At 39.8% G+C, this 12947-nt stretch overlaps 1 protein-coding gene across 2 annotated transcripts in view; it reads left to right on the top strand.

Moving 5' to 3' along the window:
* Positions 1-12947, top strand: part of bckdhb (branched chain keto acid dehydrogenase E1 subunit beta) — a 122155-nt gene that overhangs the window by 64313 nt on the left and 44895 nt on the right. For both annotated transcript variants that reach the window (XM_034018402.3, XM_034018401.3), the window contains exon 9: positions 9310-9396. In XM_034018402.3, the coding sequence (XP_033874293.1) occupies positions 9310-9396 (87 nt within the window). The remainder of the gene's footprint in view (positions 1-9309; positions 9397-12947) is intronic.

The raw sequence follows: 12947 nt of genomic DNA, 5'->3' as shown, positions 1-12947 counted from the left end.
GTCCCAGTGCCTAGCCAGCAGCGGGGTGGGGAACCCTGTTTTCACCTAGCTGGGGGCCAACTCTCAGCTCCCACCACGTGGCTGACCTATAGCCACCAGTTCAACCACTTTGTCTATAGTTAGGGTAGTGGGGCAGAGCCACCGGGTCAAATGGTCTTTCAACTGTTGCTCCACCACGCGGGGCCTGACTCCAGGGGGCCACTGGTATTCTCTGAACTGGAGATGATAGGTCTCCCTAGTGACATTAAGTCGCTGGAGAATCACCTGTTTGACCTAATATATGACAGCCTCATCCGTCAGGGCTCGGTAAGCCACCTGGGCTTCCCGGATCAAGCAGGGAGCTGGTTGAGTGGCCCACCATCCCCCAAAGTTACCACCGCCGTGTCCCTCTCACAGCCAGGCACGCACGCATAGCTCCCCCATCCTCTCGACGAGGGTGGTGTACTGCTGGGCCATCTCCTCCTGCCTCTGCGCTTCCCTGGCTTCTCTCCTTCTTTTCTGCTCACTCCTCCGCTGGTCCATAGTTTTCAGCAGTGCCGCAATGATGTTGGGGTTCATCCTCCAGTCCGCAAGAATCACATATCAGGAGGTGAGTGGTGTGGGAATACGTGAATGTCCAAACAGTGAAACCAAAGAACGTCAGTATTTAATAAAGAAATCCACCCCCTATACCAGCAGTGTTATGGGGGTTATACAGCAGGTTTACAGTCCCAAACAAAAAGATTGAACAAATAATAATCACAATACATTAATCCAGTCATGCACAGAAAAGTGCTCCGGGTGAAGAGTGCTGTGCAAGGATAGTGATGCTCTGGGATTGTTGTGCTGGCTCCATGGCTGCAGCTCCCAAGTCACTACCCTGCAACAATAAACAAAACAAAACCACAGTACTCTGGCGCGTTAGTATTTCAGCGCAAGGGGCTGTGCTCATGTCGCTAGTCCCCTTTGTACTGACAAACTCCTCCCTGTGATCAATCCAATCACTGCACGCAACACAGCTGGTCACAATATAGCAGTCGTACAGCTACAGCCTTTTCACAAGATGACCGACTTCCGGTTCAGTCCTGCCATCGAGTCCATCCCTGAGAAGGCGTACCACCAACCTTACCTAGCGCGCTTCCTGGTCAGGAGGTAGATTTGCAGCTCAGATTCCTTCTCTCCCTTGAGCCTCATTTGGGAGAGGTTCAGTAGAGCAGAGATGGATCTCTTTGCCTCCCATGAATCACCCACTGTCCCCTCTGGTTCTCCATAATAGGAGGCGGGGACCCGTTGGCAATTGATGCCTTGGCACACCAGTGGCCAAGGCAACTGTTATATGTCTTCCAACCGCAGGACCGGGCCAAGGTGCTCCTAATAGCCCCTTATAGGCCCAGGAGACCCTGATGCAGCCAGCCGTGGAGACTGCCCAAGCGCCACACCTGCTCAGTCAGTCATGGGGGACCTTATGACACCCTGACCCTTCAAGCCTGTAGCTCTAGGTCTGGCCCTTGAACGGCTGCATTTGAGCTGTCGGGGGCTTTCTAATAGAGTCATTGATACCCTGCAGACCCCACGACCTGTCCCACGGCAGTTATACTGCCATTTTTGCAGGACCTTTTTGATGCAGGAAAATTCCCCTCCACATTAAAGGTCTATCTGGCAGCCATTTTGGTCTCCCCAGGAGCTCAGTTCCTAGCGGGGCAATTTGTGTAAGGAGCTCGCCGGCTTTAAAGGACATAGTTCTTCACTGGAGGTTAAATGTGGTGCTTAATGCACTCATGAAGCCTCTATTTGAGCCCATGTATTCTGCTGAGCTGAAATATTTATCGCTTAAAGCAGCTTTCTTGCTTGCTATCACCTCCGCAAAGTGGGTGAGATGCAGGCATTCTCCATAGGGAAATCCTGCTTATTTTTTACAGAAGCCAGGACAAAGGTTACTACAGTTCAAGCAAAGTTTAAATGCATATTGTATGTGCTTGGGACCTTGCTGTTTAGAAATCTAGAATTCAGTATGTGCAAAGTCAGCTGTACATGTATTAAAGTGCTGTTGGCTTCATAATTCATAATACTTAGAATATAAACAGGTCATATTCTCTCCACTTGCACAGTACCAGCAGCTGCCAGTTTAGTCTGGAGAACATATGGTGTCTGTGAATATGACAATTACATTCCAACGTAAACCAAAGCTTTCTATTATATAGTAGCTCTATGGGTTTTTGAACAGTGGTATTTGCAGATATATGTATAACATCTTGATCATCTAGGAGTGAAAGCAGTAATTGTATTTAATGTATGTATGTATGTATTTAAAAATGGTTGGACTGTGTTCTTCAGCAAATAGGATATGGCCAAAATACTGGATGCAGCACGCCACAAATAGGTACTGTACTTGTAATTCTACTTTTATTCACAATCTCATTGCTATTATTGTTATTAGTGATAGTAGTGACAAATACTGTAATAAATGGAATTTTTATGTTGAAAAAGTGTATGAACCCTGTATTTTCAAGCACTTATTATTGATACCCATGTGCGTTTTTTTGTTTTTTTTTGAACCCTAACTAACTTGTGCCGCAGATTATAATTTGAGTTGTTCATTTCTCGTACTCATTCATACATTCTGGGGGTTTTAGTCAATGTCAATGCATTCTTGAAGTTAAGAAGATCAATGTATATTGACTGCAGATGTGTTTTTTTCAGGTCAAATTTTGTAGTATACTAAGTACTGGGTTACAGTATTTCAAGAGAGCCCTCATTTTTTGAATGAGGTCCAACCAGAGTGAGGTGCTAAATATATTTTGCCTCCTTATTGATCAGCTAATAAATCAGCAAGCCTGCTGTTCACTTGTTGTGCTTCAGCGCTCGCCAAAAATGTTTCCTATTGAGGGTCCAGGACTCAACTAAAAAACCGAAGGTCCCAGAGGAAAATTTGGGGGCCTCAATGAAAATGTAAGGGGTCCCAATAAAAGTACAAAGTCTTAGTTATGATACACGCATTTTTTTTCTTAATTTATTAAAGCTTTTGACTTTTTTTAACAGTAAGAAACAAACACTAAAAGCCACAGACATTAATATTTTTTTTTCTTTCTAAAAGAACAAAGAACAAAAAGGCATAGCAATAGAATCAACAAAAGTAAAATTCCATAAAGATCAAAGGACAACCAACCATTATGCATCCCACACTGCTCTCAATGTTAAAGGAGACCAAATGCTCCAGAACCTATGAGGTTTTTAAATTCATAAATCACAGTTCATTTTTTGGTCTCACTGTAAAAACCTTTGTAAGTCTATTTTCTAGGTATTTTTAGGGGGTCCTAAAAAGGGGGTGACCTCTAGGTGTTTTCCTGAAATTATTGTATCAAAAAGAGGGGTGGTGGGGGAAGTCTTACACACCGGTGCGACTTATAGACCGGTCTTCACAGTATATATAACTGTGCCAGAACACTAAGCTCTTGGAAAGTGGGAAGTGAAGTCCTGGTTTTGCTACATTTCTTAAAATGTCATCAACATAATGAATAATAAACCTAAATCGGGGGGGAGCTCATTTTTCAAACATATTTAATACGATCAGCTAGTAGTGGGGGGGGGGGATACAGGTACCCAACATCTGCTGAACTACCATTAATTCTGCCAAGAATTAACAAGCAATCAGTAGACCCTTAGCAGTATTGTAACTACAGTGCAGCTCAATAGACCATTTATGTCAGCAGCCGCTAAAGTCTTTCAAACACAGTTGCTTATGCTTCGGAAGTAGTCAGCAAGAAAGCCTGAAATGGATTTCAACAAAACACGCAAACGTACACAGGAATTTACATGAAAGGGGTCAACTCAGTATAGTCTTCAGTGTGCTCCGATCCAAGCATACCTGGGTCCATGTTTTTCCAGTTCTCCACAGTGGTAACTACAACGTGAGCCTGAGGACTGCAAACCTGAGAGTCCAGACAAACCATGTGCGTGTAAAGGACGCGTGTACCCGAGAGTCCTGGTGGTTGCTCTTAATTTATATTTTTTGAATTCCTTAATCTCATTCCGTAAAGGGAATTACAGTATTAAGAGAATTAGACAAGCTGCTCTGAAGCTAACAAAATAACACTTCCATTATTTGTGAAGCAGACCGTATCTGGTAAGAGCAATTACGTTCTACCATATGTTTCTATCAACAATACCAATTAGCCATAAAGAAAATTAATAAAAATAATATATTAGTTGGCTTGTGTATTGAACTGGAGCATTCAAAGTATATGCAGTTTGAATCCCACCATGCTGCCATGCACCCCCATCTGTATGAATGCTTATTAGGAAAATTAATAAACTTGAATTACTTTGTGTCAAAAAAAAACAAAACATGGAGAACACAGACAAGAGAAGTCACTAACCACCAAGAAAGACAGACGAACTGAGGGGACAGTTTAATTATGTAGCTATTCTCTAGTTTACGATTTTTAAAGAATTTGCAAACTTGTGGATCGCGCACAGTCACTGTGACCTAGTGTGCAATTATTTGTCAAAGGAGCTCATTTGGCTAGCTGCTTGTTTTCATATGAAGTTCTGATTGCAGCATGAGTGCAGACAATACACCCTGCAAGAAAGCCTCAAGCTTCAGGCGGCAGTCTAACATGGATGTAGTTTCTTGATTCTGAAATGTAGGCTTACAGTAAATCCAAAGGGAAATGGCTGTATTGTGTAAATTGTCGTGTGGATGTAAATTTGTGACACACAATTACCGCAATGATTCTGTTTGGACAGGTTTCGACTCAAAGCTCATTATCTTAACTGATGTTTTGTTTTTTGTTTTTTCAGTAAAGAAAATTTTATAAATTGACTTGTACAACTTGTGTCGAGGAAAGAATATATAGATAATTACAAAAATAATTTGTCATGATTTTGTTCAGCACTAATCTTCCTCATCTTACCAGTAATACACTTTTAATTTTCATAGGCTGACCTTTTTTATATTTTCATCTGACGTCCTCTTTTGAATGTTCAGGTTGCTACTTGCCAACCTTATGACCACCTGAGTCATAAATTCATTAGGACTCAAATGTGAACATGTGTTGGAAAGGATGTGAAAACAAAATACTGCATTTAATTCGATTTATAGGTGTTTGTGTTTATTAAAAAAAAAAAAAAACAGCCTTACTCTTTTAATGTCATCGCTAAGAAAAGGCGGACAACTTCTGTTAATTATTTTTTTTCTGTAAAATGATACTGACTGGAATTATCATGCCGTGGTGGTTTAATCCAAGTCAATCAAGGTAAAATGTCATCCCTTGTTTATTACAGGTCTCTAATAGAGATCTTGTAAAACAAATTGCTGCAGGTGAAAAGCTGGTCTCCTTTTTGTTTTCTTTTTTTGTTCCTTTTTTATTTTTAATTTGATTGTTATCGGGTATATGATGAAGTCAACCATATGTACTTCCATCACTTTGAATATACATATATCTTGAGAAACTCTTATTGAATTGTGTTAAAACTTGTTAAATTATATATATATATATATATATATATATATATATATATATATATATATGTATATGTATATGTATATATATATATATATATATATATATATATATATATATATATATATATATGTATATGTATATATGTATATATATATATATATATATATATATATATATATATATATGTATTTGTACTAGTTAGGGATGATATCTGAATATGGGTATAAATTAAGTCTATCTTTCATTCTTATTCTTGCATTTCTACACACAGTATCCAGAGAACTGCACGTTTAATTGTGTTGAAACTTGCAAATGAATCACAATCTGAAGGTATATGGAGGTCTCTTTCTGTATGTCAATAATATATTTGTCCATATTTTTCAACGACATGAAGCACCAGGTCATGTGCTATTGGGCCTCTGTGGCCAAACGGTGTTGTCACAGAGTGCCTCAGTCATTTTTTTTTTTTTTCTTTGCATATCATCCTCCATGTACCATCTAGTTTTCCTGATGATCTGACAATGCACAAATTTTGTTTAGTTTTATGAGGTCATTTCCTTGGACAAGTACAGGGTTTAATGAGATATAGTATGCAGTAATAAATGAAAGAATATTTGTACAATCAATGTTAACCCATAACTTGTTTGAATTCTGAACAGGATTCATAACTGCCAACTTAAAACTGTTAACAACACAATAAAAAATGAATTAAAAAAAAACTGCTATAGAATCATTTGCCTTTCAACTTTGTGGGCAGCATTTAATTGTTTTCACAGTGTCCTGAAATTGGCTTACATTTTTAGTAGAGCAAAATACAGACTCTATAATGTAACAACCTAGAAATGCTTTACAGTATGTAGTTCAAACTCAATAATCACATGTACATATTTAAGTCCTACTTTGCAGTGTATGGTTTTGTGGCAGCACAAATTGTACCTAAAGTTTGGGCCAACAAATAAATATTCTTGGATTTTGTATATATGTGATAGCTGTGGGTTTTTTTGGCGTCTGTGCTTTCCCTGCAGTATGTCTTTCCAAGATGTGGTTATATTCAGAAATCGTTAACTCACGAGTTCCCTGCACACCTTATAATTCGTAAGCAGAAACACACTATAAGTTTGATAGCCCTGTTCCTTAAGTAACTCGGTAGGTAAAACTTTCTGAGCAAGGCCAGTGACACTCCTAATGTAATAACAATATAAATAAATTATATAAATACATCTAACATCTGTTCTTGCAGCGGGTATGAGGTTATACGTAAAATTTAAACTCAGTTTTTGATACGTTGTTATAAACCTTCATAAGGATGTTCCAATGCAATGGAGGAGAGCAGAACAAAATCAGAAGGAGGCACTCAATCTATTACAAAGGGTCATAAAAGATAAGCTTGCAACATTGCACAGAGTGCCTATGGAAACGCTGCAAAAAGGAGCATGCAAGAACTAACTTTTATAAAGACCCATTGCAAAGAAGTTATTATGCTACCTGGAACACAAGGACTATCAGGAAAGGTGGCAATGGTAGCAGCAGAAACGTGCAACTACAATATCACCCTTCTTTTTGTGAGACCAGGTGGACACAGTCAGGCCAGTTGAGACTGTCAACAGGAGAGGAGAACGTCTCTCATACTGAGGGAGTGGTAATGATGTTGTCACAGGAGTCACAGAAGGCTCTCATCAACTGGGAGGCAGTTGGTCAAGAATTACCACTGCCTCATTCAAAACTATTAAAACACTGTGGTGTACCATAAAAGTTTATCACCCTAATCCGGAATTCATATGATAGAATGTCCTGCAGAGTGATGCATGGGAGACAACTCACCAGTATCTTTGAGGTAAGAACAGGAGGTAGGCAAGGTTGCCTACTATCGCCATTCCTCTTCCTGTTAGTGATCGATTGGATCATGGAGAGAACCATGGTATCCAGTGGACACAGCTAGAAGACCTGGATTTTGCTGACAACCTAGCTCATAATTATCACACAGCCGCAACCAGATGCAGGAGACAATATCATGTCGGGAAAATACATCAGCCCAAATTGGACTAATCGTCCACAAGGGTAAAACAAAGGTCCTTAAAAACAACTCCAGTAGTAACAATTCAGTAACACTTTAAGAAATAGACTCAGGTGGCTCAGGATGCAAATATAGCCTTCATCATGTATTTATATGAAACAACTGAGAACGCATGCCCCAGTGGGCATGACATGCAATTACATAATGTTTACAAAATTGAAATCATTTGGGAAACGCTTGCACTTTTCTGTTTCTCTTACAATATATTTATAGAATTAGCAGATTTAAGTACATTCTGTGTTGCTAATGTTGATTGTTTTACATGAATTTATTCAAAGTGTGGCTGGCTTGTTTGAGTCTCACCTCTAGCCACAATGCATATGTATGAGCTCAGAAAGACAGCGCTGAAAGGTTATTGATATTAATATATACTAGAGATGCACTGAATCCAGGATTCGATTTCGGATTCGGCCCGAATACTTACTTTCTGAGCAGGGTTCGGATTCGGATTCGGGTTCGGATGAATACTTAGGATTCAGTCCACTGAATCCTATATCCTTCCAGGCGCACAACCATTTTAATATATCCCTCCAATGTGTGCAGTTCTTCTTTAAATAAGACACAATTAAATTTTGTATTTAATAACAAGAACACGTTTGATGAGCTCTGTCCTGGCTCTCGACTCCTTATTACTGGTGGCGCATGCACTAAACATGTCATACAGCTGCTGAATGCAAACATACCCCCTGTATGCAACAGCACAGTCACATCACACTTTTCATGGAGTAAAGTTATACAGTAAACTGTTGTAGATTTTTGTGCTTTGTTGCTTTGTCTGAGATGTGTTCTAGAGATCATACTGACAGAAAAAAAAATCGGTGCATAGAAATATATATTTTTTGTAATTTTACAACTGTCAGATGTGCAAGACGTTGTTAGTAAATAAAATGTTATGTTATTGTGCCAATACAAGTTGAACCATTTGGGAACTGCTGTGTTTTATTAAAATGTAACTATTTTGTAGCCTATTTGATATGTGTTACACACACGGTGCATTTAAATCAGCGTGGGTTTTATTTCGCAGGGAGATTCAGGTCATTCATCACGGTAATTTTTTCCTCATAGCTCTCAGATAGGGTTGTCAACAGGCTCCAGAATCTCGGGACACTTTAAGGCAGGTCAGGTTTTTTTAACTAACCTCTCTAAACTGCAATATATTTGACATGGAAAGTGAGTGTGAATTGCTTGAGCAGTTTAGTAAATGGCAATTCTATCCGGAGAGCCTCGTTACAACGATTAATCAGAATTGGTTGATTTTTTTTTTTATACAGTAAACAATATCCATCAAAATAGTGCAACACCATTATTATAGATAACTTTGCACTCACCTGCACTCTTTCATTTAACCTTGCGACAGCAGGTAAAATACTATGAACTAAAAGGCTCAAAACTATAGATTGTCGCGTTCCTTGTTAGTTGCTGCCAGTCTATTTTTTCATTCAACAGTTTCCTTTAGTTTTTCTTGACAGTTTTTGTAGATTTGGTTCGGTATTTGGCCGAATCTTTTGAGATCGATTCGGTATTCGGCCGAATTTCAAAAACTTGGATTCGGTGCATCCCTAATATATACTGTGTTGCATGGGGAAGTCTCCAGAGTACACATGTTGAAAATATACCAGGCCCTTCACGACTAGACAACCTTCTGGCTGTAAGACACTGTTGCCCATACCAAGGCTTGCGAGCACAGCTTGGTTCATGAGCAAACTGTATCTCCAGCAGTGTGTGTGGTATGTGACAACAGCAAATGTGTAATATTATAAATAATGTATTTATTTTTTTATTTTTTTGCAGTCGGTGGCAAAGACTGGAAGACTGTTGGTCAGTCATGAAGCTCCAGTAACAGGAGGATTTGCAGCTGAGATCAGTTCTACAGTCCAGGTAAACATGAATTTTATCATAAAAAAAAACCGTCCCTAACTGCCCTTTAAAAAAAAAAAAATATATATATATATATATATATATATATATATATATATATATATATATATATATATATACATATACACACACAGTGCCTTGCAAAAGTATTCAGACCCCTGACCAATTCTCTCATATTACTGAATTACAAATGGTACATTGAAATTTGGTTCTGTTTGATATTTTATTTTAAAACACTGAAACTCAAAATCAATTATTGTAAGGTGACATTGGTTTTATGTTGGGAAATATTTTTAAGAAAAATAAAAAACTGAAATATCTTTCTTGCATAAGTATTCAACCCCTGTGCTGTGGAAGCTCCCAGTTTACACAGTTGAAAGAAATTGCCCTAACAAGGACACAATTACCTTACCATTGGCCTCCACCTGTGAACCATTAAAGTTGCTGTCACATGTTCTGGATAAAAACCCCACTGTTGAAGAATCATTGGTCAGGCTGTAAATCAGAAGGAAAATGAAGACCAAAGAGCATTATACAGAAGTTAGAGATAAAGTAATACAAATGCATAGATTAGGGAAAGGGTACAAAATAATATCCAAGTGTTCGGATATCCCAGTGAGCACAGTTGGATCAATAATCAGGAAGTGGAAGCTGCATCACACCACCCAGGCACTGCCAAGAAAAGGCCGTCCTTCAAAACTCAGCGCTCAAACAAGAAGGAGACTTGTGAGAGAAGCCACAGAGAGGCCAACAATCACTTTGAAGGAGCTACAGAGTTCAGTAGCTGGGAGTGGAGTAATGGTGCACCAGTCAACCATATCAAGAGCTCTGCATAACACTGGCCTATATGGGAGGGTGGCAAGAAAGAAGCCGTTACTCAAAAAGTACCATCTGAAAGCACGTCTGGAGTTTGCCAGAAAGCATGAAAGTGACCCAGCTGCGATGTGGGAAAAGGTTTTGTGGTCAGATGAGACCAAGATAGAGCTTTTTGGCCAAAACTCAAAGCGCTATGTGTGGCACAAACCTAACACTGCCCATGCCTCATGACACACCATCCTTACAGTGAAGTATGGTGGTGGCAGCATCATGCTGTGGGGATGCTTCTCATCAGCAGGGACTGGGCATCTTGTTAAAATTAAAGGAAGAGAACCTGCTTCAGTCTGCTAAAAAAACTGAAGCTTGGGAGGAAATTCACCTTTTCAGCAGGACAATGATCCCAAGCACAAGGCCAAAGCAACAGTGGAGTGGCTCAGGAACAAAAAGGTGAATGTCCTACAGTGGCCCAGTCAAAGTCCTGATCTCAATCCCATTGAGAATCTGTGGCACTATTTGAAAATTGCGGTCCACATGCATCATCCAACCAACCTGAACAACCTGGAGCAAATCTGCCAAGAAGAATGGGCCAAAATCACTCCGACACTGTGTGCAAAGCTGGTACAAACTTACCCCAAAAGACTGTTATTGCAGCGAAAGGTGGCTCTACCAAATATTAATATGTGGGGGTTGAATACTTATGCAAGCAATATATTTCAGTTTTTTATTTTTCTTAAAACTATTTCCCAAAATAAAACCAATGTCACCTTACAATAATTGATTTTGAGTTTCAGTGTTTTAAAATAAAATATCAAACAGAACCAAATTTCAATGTACCATTTGTAATTCAGTAATATGAGAGAATTGGTCAGGGGTCTGAATACTTTTGCAAGGCACTGTATATCATCTTGCCATCTTCCTGGAGGTCGTTTTCTTGGTTGTTTTATATCATTTGGGATCCAGTCTAGTATCTCCTTGGTCCAGCGATGGTCTTTTTTTCTTGCTACATGATACATAATAACATTGCATACTTTTTTTTGTGCTCTTATCCATTCCTTTCTTTCACTTGTCTTCTTGTTATTCCCGGCATGCATCTTTCCATACTCCGTTGAGTCTTTTGTAATTTTTGAGTCATTTTTGCGTTGAGGGTCCAGGTTTGGCATCCATAAGTTAGCACTGGCAGCAGGCATTGGTCGAAGAGTTTCCTCTTGAGGTATAAGTGTAGTTTCCCCTTTCAGAACCATGCTTAATCATCCAAAGGCACTCCAGCTCATTTTTGCTCTTTTGTTAATTTTGCACATTTGGTTTTTCACTGCTGTCAGTAGGATGGGCTAGGGAGAAGAGATGTGTTTTAAGCGAGGAACAGAAAACTTTGTAGTGTGAGTGACTGTTTTATGATAAATGGGAGTCTATTACAACGAAGGTGAGCAAGAAGGGAAAAGGAACGGAAACGGGATTGGGCACAGGGTGAGGGTGGGACAGATTTACTGCATTTTTGCATATTTTTGACACTGAATGTTATCAGATCTTCAACCAAAACCTAATATTAGATAAAAGGGACACTGAGTGAACAAATAACACAAAAATGTGATACATAATTCATTTATTTATTAAAGAAAGTTATGCAACACCCAATGCCCCTGAGTGAAAAAGTAATCGCCCCCTTAGACTCAATAACCGGTTACGCCACCTTAAGCAGCAATAACTGCAACCAAACGCTTCCTGTAGTTCTTGATTAGTCTCTCACAACGCTGTGGAGGAATTTTGGCTCACTCCTCCATGCAGAACTGCTTCAACTCAGTGACATTTGTGGGTTTTCGAGCATGAACTGCTCGTTTCAGGTCCTGCCACAACATCTAAATGGGGTTTAGGTCTGGACTTTGACTAGGCCATTCCAAAACTTTAAATTTCTTGTTCTTCAACCATTCTGATGTAGACTTGCTTGTGTGTTTCGGATCATTGTCTTGCTGCATAACCCAGCTGCGCTTCAGCTTCAGCTCACGGACGGATGGCCTGACATTCTCCTGTAGAATTCTCAGATACAGAGCAGAATTCATGGTTCCTTCAATGATGGTAAGGCGTCCAGGTCCTGATGCAGCAAAGCATCCCCAAACCATGACACTACCACCACCATGCTTGACCGTTGGTATGAGTTTCGTACTGTGGAATGCAGTGTTTGGTTTTTGCCAGAAATAACGGGACCCATGTCGGCCAAAAAGTTCCACTTTTGACTTTTTGTCCATAGAACATTGTTCCAGAACTCTTGAAGGTCATCCAGGTGCTTTTTGGCAAACTTGAGACGAGCATTCATGTTCTTCTTAGTGAGCAATGGTTTCCTCCTTGCTACTCTGCCATGAATCCCATTTTTGCCCAGTGTCTTTCTGATGGTGGAGTCATGAACACTGACCTTAGCTGAGGCGAGAGAGGCCTGCAGATCCCTGGATGTTGTTCTAGGGTTCTTTGTGACTTCCTGGACAATTTTACGCCTTACTCTTGGAGAGATTTTGGCAGGATGGCCACTCCTGGGAAGATTCACTACTGTCCCAAACTTTCTCCATTTGGACAATATGGCTCTGACTGTGGTTCGGTGGAGCCCCAGAGCCTTAAAATGGCTTTGTAACCCTTTCCAGACTGATAGGCATCAACAACTTTTTTTCCTGCGGTCTTTAGGAATTTCTTTTGTTCTTGGCATGATGTGCCTCAAGAACCTGTGTGAACCGCATGCGCCCCAAAAGCCA

Source organism: Acipenser ruthenus, chromosome 6, assembly GCF_902713425.1.
Source record: "Acipenser ruthenus chromosome 6, fAciRut3.2 maternal haplotype, whole genome shotgun sequence".
Taxonomy (NCBI): Eukaryota; Metazoa; Chordata; class Actinopteri; order Acipenseriformes; family Acipenseridae; genus Acipenser; species Acipenser ruthenus.
This window is presented reverse-complemented; position numbering and strand designations above follow the sequence as displayed.